Here is a 21,240-nt window from a genome sequence, read left to right on the forward strand (position 1 = left end):
AAGACTTAAGATTCTCCCAGCGCAGCAGGGAATAAGCCAAAAGGACCTGGGACCTTCATTCTAATAACCGGCAGGGGTGCCAAAGGTTGGACCCCAACCGATCATAACATTATGGCACATCCTAGTGATATAACATAAGATGGTAGTACATTTCTAGGTACATCTATTACCTGGCTGCTGGGATACATGGATATCGCTCCGTAAATTCATGTGAGGAACATAAGAAGCACGCGGAGAGGCATGACACCTTAGAAAACAACGTTTATTCCAGCGCATGGAATCAGTTACAGATAAAAAGGAAAAAAAATAAACCTAACACTCCAATGCTGCAGAGCAAAAACACAAACTGCAGATCAACATCGACATCATACAATTCCAGGAGATTAAAGAGGCGCGAAAGACAAAACATAGGAATTCTGTATTGAGCCTTTGGCTGGAAGAAAAAAAAAAAAAAAAAAAATCAGAAATAAACGGAATATGGGATAAAATAACAAAAACCACGAAGTCGTCCGTGAGGTTGACATCACCACTGGCCAGTGATTGGTTGCTGCAGTCACATGTTGAGAACACGTAATTGCTGCAGCGGCGTAAACAAAGTTGTCCAGGATTAGAAAAATACATGGTAGCTTTCTTCCAGAAACAGCGCCACACCTGTCTAATGGTTATGTCTGGTATTGCAGCTCCATTGATACGAATGGAGCGGAGATGCAATACCAGACAACCCAGGGACAGGTGTGGAGTGGTTTCTAGAAGAAAGCCGCCATGTTTTTTTTCTAATCCTGGACGACCCCTTTAAAACGAAGTGCATGGCCCACGTGATACCCAGGAATCCAATAAGAGCTGGCAGAAGTTATTCTGGAAGCCATTAGTGCCAGCACACTATACACAACTTACTATTATAGAATAAATTAAAGTTGACGCCCCCCCCTCTCCAAGTGACTGGATCTCTGGTCCAAAAAGTGGACATTAAAAGGGTAAGGGTCTATTACCAGCAAGAGCTCAACTAAACGTCCTGATTGAGACCATTTACTAAGGCCCTGTTCACACTTATTGCCTTCTGTCTGAGGGTTTCCCGACATCTCAGATGGTGGGTCGCCATGTAGGACACTCGTTGCCAATAAGCTTCAATTGTAAAAAGAACATCCACACACTTTAGGCATACACTGGGTTAATAGGGTATATATATATATACATACACACACATTATGTTCCCGCGTTACATTTGCATAAGCCGAGCGCAGTTCACAAACGCAGTGTGAACAAAGCCTAATATAGATGAAGAGGCAATAACACAAGCCATTGTCCTGCGATGGAGCGTCGGGTGCAGATTTCTTGATGTTCCATATTTTTGCCCAGAAAAGACGGGTCATTTGTCATATTTGGCAAATACCACCCAAAAAACATGGACGTGTGAACGGGCTTATAACAGGTCTGACCAGAGTGCTGTCTAAAGCGGATACAGAAGCCTCTGGTTATCTAAATACTTGGAAGAATGTCGTTTTATCTTTTCTTTCTATCTGTGCTGGTTATTGGGGAATCATTTCCAGCATCTCGGGGCAAAAATACAAAGAAATGTAAATTGATCAGGAAGCTGCAGATATTGGTGCATATAGTGAAGCTTATATAGCCTCGGCCCAGCACAAGCCACTGTACATTTATTAGACACGTATGGTTCCATATCAAAGTCAATAAGGTGGTTAAAAAAAATAAAATAGAGCCTTAAGTGGGCCCTTCAAATCTGAGGGCCACCTTAGCGTTATAAATGTACAGAGGGCACACGCTGAACTTCTCTTCAAATGTGCGGCCTTGAATACTATTGTATTTTTTATTTTATCTCCAAGTTTCTGTTCTAATTAATTTCTTAACATATCTTGACATTGGTTTTGCTGATACAGATCTCCAAATTCCCTGCAAAGACTAGAACTGCACGATACATTTCTGTGTCCCTGTAGTCACCACTAGGGGGAGTTTAGTGCAATACTGTGTATAAATCTAACTCCATATTAAAACAGTACACAGTAAGCTCATGAGCTCCCCCTAGTGGCATCTGCAGGCATCCAGAAATGTATGTAGCCCTAAGTCTATGCTGGGGTTTTGGTGCGCTGTATGAGAAAAATGGTAAGTACTAAAAGCTATAGAAAAAAAAATAAATATATATATATTTAGAAATTGATCAGCACAGAACATAGGACCTAAAAGCAATGTGGTATTAAAATGTAAACATTTCTTGAGTCAATAGAGGTCCCCTAACCACATGAGTTAGAATGGACACTACAAGGAGCTTCTCCTGACTATATCAGCTGATATTCTAGCAGCAGGGTGCCCTTTAATTTGCTTATTAAGATAACTTCACAAAATAGGAGTTGTCTCCATCCAGATGGGGGCGCACACCCCCTAATTGGCACAATATACCCACTAGTTCTGCTTCGAAAAGTCGTCGTACAGATGAACGAATGTAAAAATCAGCCTGTTCTATCTAGCGACTGCTTATATTTTTAAGGTTAACTAAACTTTTAAAAAACTTTTGACATGTCAGAAGTTTTGATCGGTGGAGGGTCCGAGCACTGAGAACCCAACAGATCGCTAAAACAGCGCTGCAAAAGTGCTGTCCCGCTTCGTTTCTGATCAGCTTCCCTCGAATAGTCAAGCCAGTGGCGTACGGACTCAGACTTTCTACTGAATCCGTACTACGATGGTTCGGCTTTCTGAGAAAAGCCTGTCAGAAATGAAGCGGCACCGCACTCACCCGTTTTAGCACCCGGTGGGGATCCCCGTGTTCGGACCAAACATCGATCAAAACTTCTGAAATGTCTTCTATGACACGTCAAAGGTCTAAAAGTTTAGTTACCCTTTAAAGTATCGCTGTCAACCAGGAACCCCGAACTTAACTAAGGCGAGTAGCGTCACGGAGTTCACTAACAAACGTATTCCTATACCCTACATGCAGCGGAGGAGCCATGGTCTGCACTTTTGCTTGGCAGCTGGAAACCAACAACTTCCCTGATGTTTACTGGCATGGAAGGGTAAGCGATCGGTAAAACCGTGGCAGAAATAATTGTTTAGGAATTTCTACCTTGCAGTGAAGACATTTTAATGCTCATAAGATAAAAGCTGGCAATAACTTAGGATGGAGACATTTCAATATGGGAATGTTTGAAGAGGTTTATGTTGCTGGATAAACTTGTACATTAGTTTACGTGTCATGTTCTATTTAAGCCATTGCAGAGAAAATAAACTGCAAGTGTCAAACCCCAAAATAATTTTTTTTCTTCACTCAAAGACAAAAACGCACCGGGCCATTACACTTATGAAAAGATTTTACAAGTAGGAAGGAGAAGAAACTGGATACAGTAAGCCCAACAGTTGCTCGGGGGGGGACCTGCTGTAGTGCCGCAGCTGTTAAGTAAAAGAATAAATTAAATTATAAAAAATAAAAAAATTTAATTGGATCAAACTAAAAAGAGCTGGAGGGAGGCGCTAACTGTACCTTATACACTCACAGCCATGCGGGTCCTTGTGATGAAGGCTTAAACTGGACAATGAACCAAAAACGTTAACTATGGGCTCAGAAATGAAAGCCGTCACTCCACTTCAGATTAAAAGGATTTCTGCGCCCTTGGAGTTTGGTGAACTCGTGTCTTAGAAGCGCGGCGTATATTCTAGACTTGTGATCTGATATTTTGTAACTGGAGTATTAGAATAGCTGCACATCGTCCTACATGGGTGCAGTTCAGGATCCTGGACGTGCAGCAATGTCTGACTTGTGGATGGTCAATGAAGCTGCAGCAATGTCTGAATACAAAAAAAACGGTAGGTACATACAAAGGTAGAAAGAACGCTTTCATGTTAAAAAGTCTGTTGCCATTGGCAGGCGATCAGCAGTCCAGCCTCACTACAGGTCCACGTCAGTAAACTCGGCCTCGACTGCGGTTTCCACGTCCTCCCCAACCTCTTCCCCGGCCGCCTCGGAATCCTCCTCTCTGTTCTGCATGATACAAACGAGAAAGGGTTAGGAAGATCCCACGATATTTTCTATAGGGGCATTTTGAGGCTTTCGCAAGATTCATCTACAACATTGAAGGGCAGTTTTTATTTTTAAGGCGTACACATCACGAATGAGGCAATCAATTTGTTGTGCAGCGTATTAAGGTCGCGCCTCTACCAAATATGTGTATGTTATTTTATGTATTGAGACTTTTTTTTATAATGTTTATTTATTGTGAAAAATCTGCATGTGTGCATTTTTCTTTTTTTTACAGATTTTTTTATATTCAATTTACTTTTCTATTTTTAAAACTTTAATGCATTGGTATATATCAGATATGCCAGTACATTAGCCTGTGTACGGAAAGTACAGACAGTTGTTAGGACATACCTAAGTATGCCCTACCAGGAAATATGGTCAGACAGTCCTGGGGTCTTTCAATGGACCCTGGACTCTATGTCCATATATAGTATGTCCCTCGATCACTTCACAGGGTCCCCCCCTTGAATGCAGCGGTCAGCTTTGATTGAGGCGGAGAGCAGAGTTTCTGATATCCGCCGTTAGAGCGGTGCTGCGGCTGCGTATTACTGCCATTGCCCTGCTCTGGATCGCGCGTGCAAACTTGCTTTGCCAGCACGATCAGCATGATGTGATGCACTAATGAGCGGCAGGCACTGAAGACAGAATATGGGGAAGCGGTGCAGTGCGCTTAACACGTTGTCTCCAGGGACGGCATCGCCAATCATCAGTGCAGCTCCGACCGCATCACATCATGATAGTCACAAAATTCATGTATTACAATACTAAGCTGTGCAGCCGCTGAATTCACGGTACTGAAGGGTGCCCAACATCAAAATAGTATTGATATTTCGATGCATCATGCAACCCTAGCACAAAATCAGGGCAGGATCAGGTTGTATTAGACAGCTGCACCCTGTCCAGACTCACGGGCACAGTTTTATTTCGACTAGGATTCCTCTAAGTGCTAGAACACAACTATACTTTCACAACGGATGCTCACCATAAGAGAGATTTCCCAAGCTTCCGCTGTATTTTCCACTAGGAGGGTTATAGATCTGTCTGGAATCCCTCTTTGGTCCTGCAATAGGCTTTTTGGGAGGCGAACTAGATGATGAAGTGTCTTCACTTGACCTCTTTTGCCTGAAAAGGTATAAAATATTGTAAATATATCGCACAGGTCATACAATCTAAAGATTCTGTTGCAAACTAGTTAATAAAAAAAACACATACAGGAGTAAACCCATGGACAGCCATACTTGCATGTCTATTTTTCTATCATTACAACCCATGGTTTGCAGCCACCACAGAGCAAACACTGAGGCCAATGACATATATACTATTTCTATGGAAGCCGGTTATCATGGGATGCGAACACTCACTTTTGCTTCTGGTACAACCTTTGGAACATGATATGCAAAAGACAAACCTCTTACATCATCCGTACAAGGCGACGGCCTCTGTAAAGATTTCATTTCCAGATTGACACCAGTACTGGCAACTGAAAGCCCCCACGTCAGACGTGATTTAGGGCCTGTTCACATAATCGTTGCCCTTTTGTTGAAGGCTTCCGTCGGTTTTACCCTTCAGCGGAAAGGCAAACGGAAACCTCAGCTTCTGTTTCCCCCACCATGGGCATCAATGGTGACAAAAACCCTAGCTAATGGTTTCCATCTGTCACCGTTGTGACAGGGTTCCGTTCTTGACTAAACCAATAGCGCAGTCGATTCAGTCACAACGAAACGGAAGCACAGGTTTCCGTTTGCCTTTCCACTCAGGGGTTAACCCGACGGAAACCTCAGACAGAAACCCTCAGCGCAACACAGACTGATGTGAACACAGCCTAAGCTATCCTATTTTTGAGAGATTCTTTTTTAGGAATGTAAAAAATAATGTCATTTCTGAGCTAAAGGCGCATATCAGCTGCCGGTCTATTGTGACCTTTAGGACTAGTTCACACTGTTTTTTGGCGCCGTTTTTGACTCGGAAACAAAGCCCAAAAATGTCCAAAATTGCCTCCAACTGTTTTTAATGGGAGGGTTTTTTTTGCCCACGAGGGGAAAAAAAATCCCAAAAACCCGCGGGAAAAGAAGCGACATGCTCTTTCTTCCCGCAGTTCCGTCTCGGATGCCCCATTGAAATCAATGGGACGCAGAGAAAGCGTTTTTCACAACTTTTTTTTGCCTGTGACGCTCAATGGCCGCGGTCGGAAAACGCAGCAAAGAAAGTGCCGGCAGGTCAAAATCTGCCTCAAAAATGCTGAAGGAATTTTGTGGCAGATTTTTTTGCCTGTAAAAAACTCAGTGTGAACATAAAAATGCCTTAAAAATATCCTATGCTGCTATTTAAGGCATTATCACATTCAGTACAAGTAGCAACAAAGAGAAGGACAAGTGGAATTCTTAAAGGGGTATTGTCATCGCTAGGATACGCCATCGCTTTCGGATCTATTGGAGTGGTGCACGTTTGGTCACGAGCACAGCAGAAGACCTAGGTCCTGACCTCTCCACAGATCACTTTCTGAATGGTGGGGTTAGCACCTTCATTCTCAGGGTCCCAGAGATCAAACCCCCACCGATCAGAATGTGATGGCCTATACCATTTATCTGTCCATCGGTCATCTCTTTTGGACATGGGATAACCCCTTTAAAAGCAATAAAGCGCACGTGCCACAATAAAATGAAAGGGAGATAAAGCCGTTCACCCATAAAACTTCATGTAGCAAAGAGGAGGTGCACAATTCATAGCCATAGATACAAAGCGCAGTAAAGGATAAAACAATCTCCGTCGTACTCACCCAACCTCTGTTTTCTGGACTGGTTTCCACGACAGCGTCACCGTGCTCTTGTAGGATGGAGGATTATGAAACAGATCCTAAAATTGAACAAACACAATACATGTGACACAGCTCAGATATGAAGCATATGGGATGAAATGAGATCCAGAAAAGATTCTAGCAAATTTCCAATGGCTTTTTTTTCTCGTCAGTTTCACAAGCATTTCATGAATACAGAAGGTCAGCATGGGAACAGGCCCTCTACTATATGGCCACATGGCACACCTACATGTATACACGACAGCCCAGGAGACCGTGAGAGGGGCAGGAGAAGGGCTTTCCTCATGAATACAGCAGATTCATAACTACCATTCCTTTGTATTTTCTAATAGTCTTGGTTAGGCACCATGCATTTGCGTCCGCATACTATCCGCAATTGCGGATAGTATAGGGCACATTATCTTATGGGCCAATGCACACGACCGGGGTTTACACAACCCGTGCACTGCCCGGAGCCCAGACCTCAAAAAAAATATAGGACATGTCATTGTGGCCCGGGCCCCTTGAAGTCAATGCACATCTTGTGAGTGCATGGTCTGAAATTGCGGACGGCTCACAGATGACTTTCCTCGGGCCGTCCGTGCTGTAATCAGAGCGTGCACACAGCTACGGTCGTGTGCATGAGGCCTTAGCCAAAAGCACAATATTTTTTTTTGGACCGTTTGATCTAATAGTAAAGCAGACCTGTCCCCAGACTATGCAGCCCTTGCCCTTATTTAGGGCAGCGTACAAACCCTGAACAGTAAAGTCTTAATTGTCCATGTAGCCCCACAAAAAAGAAAAAAAATCCCCATAATAAAAACTTACCTTGATCAAAACATTAATATTGTTTGTTATTTTTAAGGCTACCACTTTGATTTTGTTCTGCAAGGAGAAAAAAAAATTGTGATATTTATGAGGAGAGGGTTGGGAATTTTAAATAAGACAGCACAAAAACGTGAAGTATTCCTAAAACATTAGTATCTTGTATTTTATGTCAAATACGGGAAAATACGCCTCAAACCCGGAATGTTGGGACCATGTGTTATATTTTGTTAAGTTACAAAAATCAAAAAGGCGGCTGACAAGGAAGCCAACATGAGCAAAAGTGACTCAAGACTAGTGATCCAGAAGATCAGAACTTAAAGTTTACTATAGACAACCAAACCTAGGGCAAACGTTTGACAAACTGACAAGTAATAGTGACATGTCAGAAGTTTTGCTTGGTGGGGGTCCGAGCACTGAGACCCCCACCAATCGCTAATACGAAGCGGCAGAAGCACTCGTGTGAGCGCTCAGCCACTTTGTGTCTGTTCGTCTTTTTCCAGAAATCAATGCATCAGAGTACGGGCTCAATAGAAAGTCTGAGTCTGTACTTCGATACATCGACTTTCCGGAAAAAGCCCAACACGAAGCGGCTGAGCGCTTCTGCGGCTTTGTTTGAGCGATTAGTGGGGGTCTGAGCATTGAGACCCCCGTCAATCAAAACTTCTGAAATGTCACTATGACGTCAGAAGTTTGTCAAACGTTTAGTTACCCTTTAAGCAGACAAAAATAAAGGGTCACCCCTTCCCCAAAAACAAGCGTATTACTGCAGGTTCCTCTTCGGAGACCAACACAATCAGTTGCTGTCCCCAAGGAAGTAGCTGGAATGACCCCATATCCTCTGTACAAAAGACGCCTTACACAGCACCTGTGGGTCATCCATGTGATGTCCCAAATCCTGCAGGGCCAGAGCAGAGCTCTATGTAGCGTTTGTCTGAGCAATAACGGGACACGTCCAGGGTTGTCTTAAACCGGCAACAAGTTAGACTGTTATTTACCATATATTAAAATGAACACTATAGTAGATGAGGAAATGCAATCTAAAGTTACCTCTTCTGTTTTTAGTGAATCACCAGTTTTTCCCTGTAGAGCCAAGCGGAGCTGTCTAATGTAGACCTGGAGTCCTCTGGCGAAATACTGAAGCCTAGAAAGCAAACATCAAGATGTAGCCAGGTGAAAGGCCTATTTTAAAGCAGTCGTCCAGGATTAGAAAAACATGGCTGCCGTCTTCCAAAAAACAGTGTCACCCCTGTCCGCAGGTTGTGTGTGGTATTGCTTCACTACAATAGAGGCTGAGCTGCAATATCACACAACCCATGGACTGGGGTTTTGCTGTTTCTTCAAGAAAGCAGTCATGATTTTCTAGAAAACCCCTTTGATATTATACATGCCGACATCTTGTTATTCACTGCTTACCGGATTTTGAAATCTTTCAGTTTCTCTGCATCGACTTTGTCAATCAGAAAGTCTGGCATTTTCCTCCCAAGCTGATGGAAACTGAAGAGTAAACATTCGACGTAACTGAACTGTAGTTTTGGCTCTTCATTTGCAGAGTTCTCCCCATTTTCTACTTCTTCCGGAGGAAGAGGCATGTATTCCTGTCATTAAATAATAAAAAGGGGCAATGAGTGAATGACAACAGTTAGATTTGAAGTCCCATCTATCAGGCGGAGTTCACAAGGGTTGGATATGCAGTGTAAGAGTACGCAGCACATCCGACCTAGGACCAGCGAATTCCGCCTGAAAAACCGCAATAAAATTGTGGTGGAGGTTTTCGGGGTGGAAGTATATTTACCCCAGGCCACTGTCATGGCGATGCATCCCACTTGTCTGCGCAGCATAAATTGACATGCTGCAGATTTTCTGCAGTGTTTGCATGAGATTTGTTCAAATCTATCCCTTTCTGCTACTGTTAACGCTGATGAATTTCCCCCCCGAAATCCGTTGTGGAAATTCTGCAGCATTTACGATACATGGGAACCCGGCCTTACAGAAAAGTACATTTATTTAGGGGTCTGTTTATTTAACCTCTGGACAGAACACTTTCTCTGGCTTTAACTTACAATATATGTTTTGTGAGGGTCCAATCTCTAGGGGGCACCCAGATTGTAGTTATATGAAAGCACCACGGCCCCACTGTTTTTTGTGATTGGGCAGCAATTGGCCCAGCCGTGTAACATCCCTACGGACGTCATTAAAGGGGTTTTCAAACAATCAATTCTTATCTTCTAACCACAGGGCAGGTGATAAATATTTGATTGGTGGGGGCCCGACTGCTGGGACCCCAGCCGATCACTAGAACAGGCTTACCTTGCCGTTCCTGGTGGCCCCATATGAATGGAGTGGTACTGCACATGCTCGGCAACTGCTCCATTCATTTCTATGGGGGTGCGGAGCGCTATCTGAGGCAGCCCCTTAGAAATGAATGGAGCAGTAGCCGAAAACCCCTTTAAGAAGAAAAAAATTTATATGGAAAAATGTATTGTTCCATTTTGGCCTCTGTAAAACCAAGGAAATTCTTAATACGTCAAGATGATTGCAGCTACATACCAGCAACTTATCAAAAAGCTTGTTTAGGTTTGATTCCAATTTGTCCATGTCACCACAGAAGGAGCTCATCTCAGCCAACAGTTTCAATATCTGCAAAAAATAAAAAAAAAACATCTAAAATGACAAGGGGTGCACGTTCGCTGCAAATTAGACATGTGACCGTGGCATTTCTTTTTGCTGGTTTGTGTTTAAACACCAAATCCAGACTCCAATTCACCACCTACCTCTAACTGGACATCAATGCCCTCACCTGGGCTGGTCAGGGTACTCAGGATGGGAAGAACGTGCTCGCCGAAATAGGTCACAAATTTTGTTGAGTGGACATTTTTCTGCAAACGGAAAGCAATTCTAATTTAAATATTGTTCTCATAGTGCAAATACAATTTGTCACATTTATTTTCACTACTTCTATAGCACCAAATATTCCGCAGCGCTGCACAGGTTTTGTTTTTTTCCCACGGTCCCCATTGCAGCTCACAATCTAAATGTATGTTTTGGGGGTGCGGGAGGAAACCGGAGTACCCGGAAGAAACCCACGCAAAAGGGAGAACACATACCAACTCCACGTAGATGTTTTCCTTGGTATATTTCTACATGAACGGAGCAGACACACTGGACACTTACTGAAAACAGTGGCACTGCCTGGCGCATACACTGGAGCAGGCGGTCCACAGAGTCGGGGTCTGCTGGGTTCAGTGTTTGCTGCAGTCCTGCCTGCTCAGACACTAAATCTACCAGCTGCTGTCTGCCGCTGACGGTCTGCAGGTTTTTCAACGCAGAAAGGATTTTCATGAAAAGGACGAATTCTTCTCCCGTCACGTCATACAGAACCTAAGAGACATAAAAGTTAGTCAACGCTCGTATTTGCTTTAAATACCCAAGTCACACAGTCACTTATCAGACAAAAACCTGTCACAGGGTAGACACTTCTAGCTTAAAAGGGTAACTAAACGTTCAAACTTCTGACATGTCACAGTAACGTCAGAAGTTTTGATCCCTGAGGGTCTGAGCACGGAGACCCCCACCGATTGCTAAAACAAAGTGGCAGAAGTGCTCGTGTGAGCCACTTCCTTTATGTTCGGCTTTTCCCAGAAAGCCGACGTAGCGGTGTGCGGGCTAATAGATTTTCTATTTAGTCCGTACACCAACTGCTCGGCTTTGTGAGAAGAGCCAAACAGAAAGCAAGCAGCTTTAGCCATCGGTGGGGGTCTCAGTGCTCAGACCCCCAGCAACTAAAACCTCTGACGTGTCACTAGGACATGTCAGAAGTTTGTTGAACGTTTAGTTACCCTTTAAGCCGGATTCACACGAGCGTGTGCGTTTTGCGCACGCAAAAAACGCTGCGTTTTGCATGCGCAAAAGGCACTTAACAGCTCCGTGTGTCATGATCATATGGGGCGCGGCTGCGTTCTTTTCGCGCAGCCGCCATTATTAGGACACTCCTTTTGGATGTTTGTAAACAGAAAAGCACGTGGTGCTTTCCTGTTTACATTCATAGTTTTACTGCTGTTGCGCGAATCACGCGCGTCCCACGGAAGTGCTTCCGTGTGGTGCGCATGATTTTCACGCACCCATTGACTTCAATGGGTGCGTGATGCGCGAAAAACGCACAAAGAACGGACATGTCGTGAATTTTACGCAGCGCACTCACTGACAGTCCGCACGGCCCCATAGACTAATATAGGTCCGTGCGAGGCGCGGGAAAAACACACGCGTTGCACGGACGTATATCACGTTCGTCTGAATAAGCCCTTAAATGGGTTGTCTCAAAACAGACAGTGGTGATATATCCCAGCGAGGTCTATCCCGGGATAAACCCTTTATTATTGGGGAACGTATAGTTACCTTCTTGGATTCAGAGAATATGAGATCCTCGACCTCCTTTGTCATAACGTCTTCAGGAAGCGTTCTCAGCTTGGAGGAGAGGAATTTAATGGCTCGCTCACGGACTATATCTTCTCCTTGAAGGATCTGGCTGAACAAACCTCCCAATGTGCCTGAGTACGTCAGAAGAAACTTATTCATATGTATGATGGCTGAACTCAAAAGGACAAAAGTAAAAGTTTGCTGAACCTATAAAGCACCACATGCTTATCCGGTCCTATAACTCATATACTTTACTATAAGGCTATGTTCACACGGAGTATTTTGGGGGAGGAATATCTGCCTCAAAATTCCGTTTGGAACTTTGAGGCAGATTTTCCTCTCCCTGCACGCCGATTATTGCGGCGATTTTCGCGCCGTTTTTCGCCCGCGGCCATTGAGAGCCGCGGGCATAAAACAGCGCGAAATACGCTTTCTCTGCCTCCCATTGAAGTCAATGGGAGGTCAGAGGCGGAAGCGCCCGAAGATAGGGCATGTCGCTTCTTTTTCCCGCGAGGCAGTTTTACTGCTCGCGGGAAAAAGACGCCTCCCATTGAAATCAATGGGAGGTGTTCTCGGGCCGTTTTTGCCGAGTTTTGCGACGCGGTTTCCGCGTCAAAAAACTCGGCAAAATACCCCGTGTGAACATAGCCTAATACTCCAGCAAATACACTCATTTGAAATTGTCATCTATGGGAGGAAGATCTACAGGTTTCCGTCCAGACATGCAGAACATAATCCATTGCTAATTTAGTAGTTTATTCATAACTGATCAGATGAAAACATATGGACACACGATATACCCCTACCCTACAATGTAGTTAAAGGACTGCAGGGAGGACGTCTCGTCAGCAATTACCTTTGGCATCCATTTTGAATATGCTCAGCAGAGCATTGTTCACCAGATTGAACTCCGCAGAATCATCTGAAAAGCAAAAAAAAAATAAAACGTAAATGAATAAGAACGAAGCCTCCTCTGTGACTACCAGCCACCATTTCATTCATTGGGCGCAAAGATTTTTGCACAGGAGACACTCATTAAGGCCAGGTTCCCACGTAGCGTAAACGCTGCGGAACGTCCGCAACAGAATTCTGTGGACATTCCGCATCACAGTGGATGAGATTCAGAAAATCTCATGCCCACTGCGGAAAAAAAATGCAGCGTAAACGTTAATAAAATGAGCTGCAGTGCGCAATTTAAATCTGCAGCATGCCAATTTATGCGGCGTTTTTACTGATTTTCCGTTGCAGGTTTTCCCCCATTGAATTGGCCAATGTGGTGCGGTTTTCAGACGGAATGTACTGCGGGTTCCAGGTTGGCTACGCTGCATGGTTTTTGCGCAGCGTATCTGTTCCGTGGGAACGCGGCCTAAGAGTAAAATCTGCATGATCGGCCACTGTTGTACCCCTTCATACAGCTGTGCTGGTGGGGATAGAGCACCTTTTTAGAAACTAGTAGTATAGCTTTAGTTGGACCCCCCCCCCCCCCCCCTTATTTAACATCACCCATCACCATGGTTGGTGGGAAGTGTTAATGGCTGGAGTACTCCTTTAACATTCATATGCTAATTTTACTGAACCCTTAAATATTGTTTCATTTACACGGCTTCATAAAATGTGTCCACAGACGGAGATCTTGCCGACCAGCGCTGGCGCAGCAGCATTCATGTACAAACGCATGCGCAGCTCCCTCCGTGAATAAACCTCATACCGCCAGTACGCAGCATGTGAAGGCCACACACAGTTCTGATGCCGTTTTTGGCTCCGTTTTTTTTAGTCAACGCAAAACTACCAACACAGGGCTTCTAAGGGAACACGTTTTTAAACAGCAGAAATCCAAAGTTCAACATTTTGAATAAACACTATAGACGGACGTAGACTGAAAAGGGCCATAGTTTGGGAAATACTGTACCCTTGTGCTCTCCCAGATGGATTTTCCAATGACAATTATAACACTCCATTATCTAGAACGTGTAAAGAGCTTAAGGGCGATGCTGCCTTTGAAATCTTTTTTTTTTTTTAAATGTGTATCTGTGATTGGTGCAACTTTCTAATTCGTTTTTATTAAAAATAATTTTTACTTTGAGATACATCTGTTTTGTTTCCTATATACAGAGCAGCTCTATCAAGCGCTGAGATCGGAGTCCGTCAGGTCAACGGATCTAACGGGTTCAGTGACAGCGGATCCTGCGTGTCTGACAGCCATGTACACCTTCGAAATAAACAAAATTATACCGCACCTGACTGCAAAAGCTGGGTGAGAATGTCGGCCACACGGGGGAGGTTTTCTCCTGTGGCAAACTGGGACAGTTCTTTAATGGCTTGACGACGGATCTAAAAGACAAAAAGAAAATAAAAGCTCTGCTACTAAACTATAGTGCCTGGATATGAAGCAGCCCGTTAAAACCTTAGGCATTTACTATTGTATTGGAAATGAAGCTTAATCAATTCTCGTCCAGATCTCTGCTTGCAGTTAGTGAATGGAACCGTTTATATGCAGTGGCTGAACAGCTGCCCTGATCATGCATAATGACACTGCTGCACAGCTCATATCAGTGCTCGCAGTGTAAACAAGTAGGTTTCCATTCACTGAAACCAAGCACAGATTTAGAAGATGGTATGAAATTGAAAGTATTTTAAGAAAGTTGCAGAACTTTACTACTATAACACTATTTTATATAAAAAAAATGAAATAAAAAAAAAAAACACTGGAGAGCACGCCATACCGAAACATCCTCATCTTCGCACAAGTCCAGCTGGGCATTCAGCGCAGCGTCAGAAAGTTCTGGAAAATGTTTAAAGAATTTGGGGATAAACTGAGCCGCCAATCTCTTCTCTTTTCCTCCTCCTTTGACACCATCTAAAATAACTTGATACGCAGCTTTGTGCTGTGAACAAAAACGCAGAAAAGAAATGAACGTCGTTACTCCACAAACTGCACAGAACAAAAAGACAAACTAAGAGTGAGATAAAACCAAATACAGCTGCAGTACCAGCACCAGGGCCGACCACTGAGCGAGTCCAGACACTGCTAGATCAAGTGTGGACGCCAGGACTGCGAGCAGCAATAGAGACATCAAAATGGATCGATGGGGGTACGGGTGCGGAGGCCCCCACATTCGCTGAAACTGGCTGTGATCAGCGCTCCTGGTCAGGGTGAAGACGGCACTCATACAACATCGATTTGAGCCGTCTCCAGCTTGACAGGGAGCACACATCACAGGCGAAGGTGCAGGGTGCTCATTTTCTGCTCCTTCGTTTCAGCGAATGTGGGGGTCTCAGCAACCGGAATCCCACCGATCCAAACTTTTGATGTGTCTCTGACATTTTAAAAGATTGATGAAAGTGTTGATATTCTTTAAGGGGAAACCCATTTAGTAGGTTGTTTCAAAGACAACCCCAGTCCATATGTAATATTAGGGCATCTGGACATCATGCGGGGGGAGGGAGAGGGGGACTAGGTTTCCAAAACACAATGGCTCATGCCAGCGCCATAGTACAGGGACATGATACTTTTGGAGCTTGTAGAGCGCTGGACAAATAGCTGAATTCTTCTGGTAGGTCTCTGGTGTAGGAGTGACAGATCTATACATGAAGGTTTGTCCACACAGCAATTCCATAGAAAAACGCAGACATTCCGCTGCAGCAAGTATTTTGCTGCGTTTTTCACAATGTTGTGCGATGGTGACATCTGACCTGAAAAATGCAGCAATTCAGTCACTTTCCGCAGCAGGAATGGACATGCCACGGTCTGGAAAATACGCACCGCAGGTAAAGTTCTGCTCGGAATTTTTACACTGCGTGTGGGCGAGATTTGTTCAATCTCACCCACTCTGTGGCTACTGCATTCTACTGCTTATTTTCTGTTCGAAATGGCGCCCGGAAAAAACGCAGCATGTAGACGGTCCCTTACGGCGCATCCATTGGTTGTGCCATTAATGTTAATCGTGGAGAAAACCATTTTAAAGGGGGTTATCCGGGTTATTAAAATTGGATGGGTCAAACAATATTAGATCTGTGGGGGTCCGACTGTCCGCAGCGCTTGTATGAGCTCCGCAGCCTCTTCGTTGTTTACATTCACAGTCCCAGGAAAGAGGTAGCGCTCCAAATCAGTACAAAAAGAAAACATTTATTCACCCGGCGTACAAGCAAAGTTTCACCTTCACATTGAAGGCATTATCGTCGCTGGTACACCGGGTGAATAAATGTTTTGATTAAGGCTTCGTTTACATCTGCGCTAGGGTCCGACGGAACGGGACCCCGACACGCAAACGGAAACAAAGGTTTCCATCACCATTGATTTCAATGGTAAAGGATCCGATGCCAATGGTTTCCGTTGTGGAAGGAATCCGTCGTTTTGACTGAACCCTTGCACAACAGAGACAAACGGAAACCATTGGCACCGGATCCGTCACCATTGAAATCAACGGTTTTGGAAACTTTTGGCTTCCGTTTGTGCGAGTCAGGTTCCCGTTCCGACGGAAAGCTCAGATGTGAACGACGCCTTAGAGGGCCGCCTCTTTCCTTGGACTGTGAAATGAGGACTGGAGTAGTTTCGGTCTATACCCCCGAGGCCGGCACCCGCCATTTTTTTTACTTCATTACAGTGCATCGCCTCTACTTTGTTTGGCTTCATTGGAAGTGGTGGAAAGGCGCTACAATATCTTGCACGGCCGCAACTTGCGTATTTTAGTGAAGACATTTAGGCCCCCCTTCCAGTCTGGGGACAGAACACGTAGCATCTCCGCTATTCCCGCAGCGCGGCCGGAGACTTGTAAAATCTCATCCAATTTCGTTGCGACTGTAAATGCTGATGAATTTCCGAAAAGATTTCTGTTAAACTCACACGCTCCCGATTCTTTTTGTTGAAACTTCTGCAACTGGAAGTCCGTTCTGCACGTGAACGCGGCGGTTTCCTCAGCAGGTGCAGACATTTACAGCAAAACCTGCCGAGTGTGACTGCGCCCTAAAGGCTCGTCCACACAACGGAACTGCTGCAGAAAACGGTGCGGATTTTGCTGCGTTTTTCTTCACGTTGGGAGATGGCGACGTCTCCTCTGAAAAACGCAACAATTCAGTCACTTTCCGCAGCAGGAATCGACATGCTGCGGTCTGAAAAATACGCGTCGCAGGTCAATTTCTGGTCGGAAATTTTACGCAGCGTGCGGAGGAGATTTGTTAAATCTCACCCACTTTACCGCTACTGTATTCTGCTGCGTATTTTCCGACCGCAATTCTGGACGGAAAATACGCAGAAATCCTGCAATGTGTGCACGAGCCCCAACACTGCCGGAGATGTTTTATACACAAGATCAGCGACCACACAGTGCGCCTGATGGGAGTTGTGATGGATGGAAGCTATTGTTTTAACCATCATTCTGTGATCCACAGAAGGGGGGGGGGGCCCAGAGTACCGAAAAGGGGGAGGCACCAAAAAGAAAGGGGGGCGCCCAGGCCCCAAAGAGAAAAGAGGGGGGCACCCAGGCCCCGAGTAGGGGAGGGAGGCACGGACATCGAGAGGAGAGGAAGAGGCTCGGATGCAGAGAGGAGGGGTGAGGGGAGGCCCGGGCACTAAAGGAAGAGAGAAAATTGACTGTAGCCGCTGGAAAGGCCTAGATGCTGCCGGGGTTGAGCAGTGAAGGCCCGGGTTTCGGCTCTTACCTGGCTCACGTCGTCCGTGGCATCGGCCAGGATTCCATAGTTACGGTACAGCTCCTCCACGGTCGGCATGTCTGGATCTGATGATGTTCTGGGCGACGGCGATCTCCTCAGTGTGTGCGTAGGGAAACCAACTGCACTAGAGGCGAAGCGGGAAAGACGAGCTCGCAGCGTTCACACTGCAAAACTACAGCGGCACCCAGCGGCCCCTGTCGAAACTACACCTCACCACAGCGGCGCTCAGCGGCTCCTGCCGGAATTACACCCCGCAGGCTGAACATCAGGAGACACGTGATTAGAAGTGCCGATGCGCGATTCCCTGTCGACTCAAATCGGGCGATCAAACATCAAACCCACGTTTTGTGCTGCTGCATCCTGTTTACAGAGCTATTTCACCATTCAGTTTGTTTCTATTTTTTGTGGCCTGTGTATGGACTATCGCTGCCTTATCGTTCCTGTTTGCTGGCATTGTCACTAGTGATTTTATTGCTGTACAGGAGAAGTTCCGCAGGCAAAGAGTCCGCAACTGGGCAAACGCCAACCACCTTTCCTGGTGCCAGTTCCATGCCAACTTCTGCCATCCAAATGTCCGTCACCAGTTACTGCTGGAAATGGTGAAGGAACGACCTGTACATCGTGGACGCGAAGATGTGACGCGCCATCGCCGGTGGTTACGCTGTGCTGTGGATGTTACGAATTTTAATGCCCAAGATTTATCGCAAATGGCAGCAACCTGTAAACTTTCTAATATACTTATCTCCGCCGTCTGCTGCCACATTGGCGCTCATCTCCGGTACTTGTTGGCCCTGTGTATTCATTGCGTCCTTAGCGATGTTGTGTTGTTTCTCCGTCTCCTATTAACGGGGTATTCCAGCCATAAGCATATCTATTGGATGGGTGATAAATGATGATCGGTGGGTGTCCCACCGCTAGGACCCCCACAAAGAGAACGATATCATAATCGCATGAACGCACAAGGAGGAGATTGAAGGGAGCGACGGTCGAGCACGCACGTTGCTGCTCTATTCAAATTCTAGGGGAATGACTGAAACAGTGGGGCCGGGTCGGACACGGAGAGGAGAGGGGACCACCACCAGCAGCCAGACCCCAACTGATCTATTAATAACCTATCCAGTGGATTGGTGATAATTGTTTTTGGCCGGATTACGACTGTATCTACTACAGGTTTCTGCAATTTAGCAGAAATCTCTACATTTCGGACAACCCCTTTGATGCCCATAGTTATATAGGTTGAAAAAAGACACAGGTCCATAAAGTTCAGCCTTTCTCAATAAATTACCCGTCGTTCACTGCTTGATGAATTATAACCATGAATGCCATTCGTCAATAAATAAGCATCTCGCCTTTTTTTACATGCTGACATAGAATCTGCCATCACTATCTCTTGGGGTCGGGCATTCCATAGCTTGACCGCTCTAACTGTAAAGAAGCCTTTTCTATATTGACGTCTGGAACGTCTTTCTTCCACACGCAATGGATGTCCCCTGGTCCTTTGTAGAGTCCTTGGAAGGAACGGATCATGTGCTAGTTCTCTGTATTGACCACACATATACTTATACATGTTAATAAGATCACCTCTAAGACGTATTTTTTTCCAAGCTGAACAAGCCCAATTTTTCTAGCCTTTCATTGTAAGCGACACCTCCCATCCCATTTTATAATCTAGTTGCCTTTGAACCCTCTCCAGTTCTCCTATGTCCTTTTTACAATGTGGAGCCCAAAACTGAATTCCATATTCTAGATGTAGCCTTACAAGGGATTTATAGAGGGGTAATATTACATTTATAGAGGGGTAATATTACATTTATAGAGGGGTAATATTACATTTATAGAGGGGTAATATTACATTTTAATCCCGGGTTTTTATCCCTCTTTTTATACACCCTAAAATCGTATTTGCTTTTGCAGCTGCTGCCTGACATTGAGCGCTGCTGTTTAGCTTATTTATTACCAGAACACCCAGGTCCTTCTCTTGTTCCGTTATCCCCAGTTTTGTTCCATTTAATTTATAGGAATTAATGCTATTATAAGTGCATTACTTTACATTTATCAAGAATTCAGGTTTGGTCACCACCGCCGTCCCTTGAGGCTACATAGAAATTTGATAATGCGTCTACTGGGCAATTCAAGTGACATTTTTCTCCCATAAACATCAAAGGAAATGTTTGGCGATCAAAAAAACTACATTTCTAAAGACTTCTATGGAGTGCAACCGACAAGACACAGCGTCCGGTCGCACAAAACTACAGACAAGTCATGTGACTGCTGTACGGAATGCTCTGCACAGAATGCGCTGTATAGAATGCTCTGCACAGAATGCTCTGCATATAATGCACTGTATAGAATGCTCTGCACAGAATGCTCTGCATAGAATGCACTGTATAGAATGCTCTGCACAGAATGCTCTGCATAGAATGCACTGTATAGAATGCTCTGCATGGAATGCACTGTATAGAATGCTCTGCACATAATGCACTGTATGGAATGCTCTGCACAGAATGCACTGTATAGAATGCTCTGCACAGAATGTTCTGCATAGAATGCACTGTATAGAATGCTCTGCACATAATGCACTGTATGGAATGCTCTGCACAGAATGCACTGTATAGAATGCTCTGCACATAATGCACTGTATGGAATTCTCTGCCCAGAATGCGCTGTATAGAATGCTCTGCACATAATGCACTGTATGGAATGCTCTGCACATAATGCACTGTATGGAATGCTCTGCACAGAATGCACTGTATAGAATGCTCTTTACATATAATGCACTGTATGGAATGCTCTGCATAGAATGCGCTGTATAGAATGCTCTGCACATAATGCACTGTATGGAATGCTCTGCACATAATGCACTGTATGGAATGCTCTGCACATAATTCACTGTATGGAATGCTCTGCACATAATGCACTGTATAGAATGCTCTCTGCACATAATGCACTGTATGGAATGCTCTGCACAGAATGCGCTGTATAGAATGCTCTCTGCACATAATGCACTGTATGGAATGCTCTGCACAGAATGCACTGTATAGAATGCTCTGCACATAATGCACTGTATAGAATGCTCTGCACATAATGCACTGTATAGAATGCTCTGCACATAATGCACTGTATGGAATGCTCTGCACAGAATGCGCTGTATAGAATGCTCTCTGCACATAATGCACTGTATGGAATGCTCTGCACAGAATGCACTGTATAGAATGCTCTGCACATAATGCACTGTATAGAATGCTCTGCACATAATGCACTGTATAGAATGCTCTGAACATAATGCACTGTATGGAATGCTCTGCATAGAATGCGCTGTATAGAATGCTCTGCACATAATGCACTGTATGGAATGCTCTGCATAGAATGCGCTGTATGGAATGCTCTGCATAGAATGCGCTGTATGGAATGCTCTGCATAGAATGCACTGTATAGAATGCTCTGCACATAATGCACTGTATAGAATGCTCTGCACATAATGCACTGTATAGAATGCTCTGAACATAATGCA

The 21,240-nt window shown here is 44.7% G+C and overlaps 1 protein-coding gene across 3 annotated transcripts; it reads right to left on the bottom strand.

Annotated features, from left to right (window-relative positions):
* Nucleotides 1-243: 243 nt before the first annotated feature.
* Nucleotides 244-17,900, bottom strand: API5 (apoptosis inhibitor 5). Of its 3 annotated transcripts, none has more exons than XR_012850593.1 (15): nt 17,718-17,900; nt 14,783-14,944; nt 14,297-14,390; nt 12,916-12,981; nt 12,039-12,190; nt 10,818-11,024; nt 10,418-10,522; nt 10,194-10,283; nt 9,060-9,241; nt 8,694-8,787; nt 7,647-7,703; nt 6,801-6,877; nt 5,007-5,146; nt 3,488-3,985; nt 244-433 (listed from the first exon to the last, which is right to left on the bottom strand). XR_012850593.1 is itself a non-coding variant. In XM_075838062.1 (14 exons), exons 1-14 carry the CDS (start codon nt 17,784-17,786, stop codon nt 3,906-3,908), a joined length of 1,575 nt encoding a protein of 524 aa, XP_075694177.1. In that variant the 5' UTR covers nt 17,787-17,900; the 3' UTR covers nt 244-3,905. The 3 variants fall into 3 exon arrangements, 1 of the variants encoding a protein (XP_075694177.1); XR_012850592.1 differs by having other exon boundaries at nt 244-3,396; XM_075838062.1 differs by having other exon boundaries at nt 244-3,985.
* Nucleotides 17,901-21,240: the final 3,340 nt, after the last annotated feature.

This window comes from Rhinoderma darwinii, chromosome 9 (genome assembly GCF_050947455.1).
Source record: "Rhinoderma darwinii isolate aRhiDar2 chromosome 9, aRhiDar2.hap1, whole genome shotgun sequence".
Classification (NCBI taxonomy): Eukaryota; Metazoa; Chordata; class Amphibia; order Anura; family Rhinodermatidae; genus Rhinoderma; species Rhinoderma darwinii.

Coding starts and splice junctions, on each gene's coding strand:
- API5 (XM_075838062.1), bottom strand. CDS start 17,786: ATGCCGACCGTGGAGGAGCTGTACCGTAACTATGGAATCCTGGCCGAT. Junction 12,191..12,915: donor ATTCAAAATGGATGCCAAAG/GTAATTGCTGAC, acceptor TGACGTACTCAG/GCACATTGGGAGGTTTGTTC. Junction 11,025..12,038: donor TATTCTCTGAATCCAAGAAG/GTAACTATACGT, acceptor TATGTCTCTTAG/GTTCTGTATGACGTGACGGG.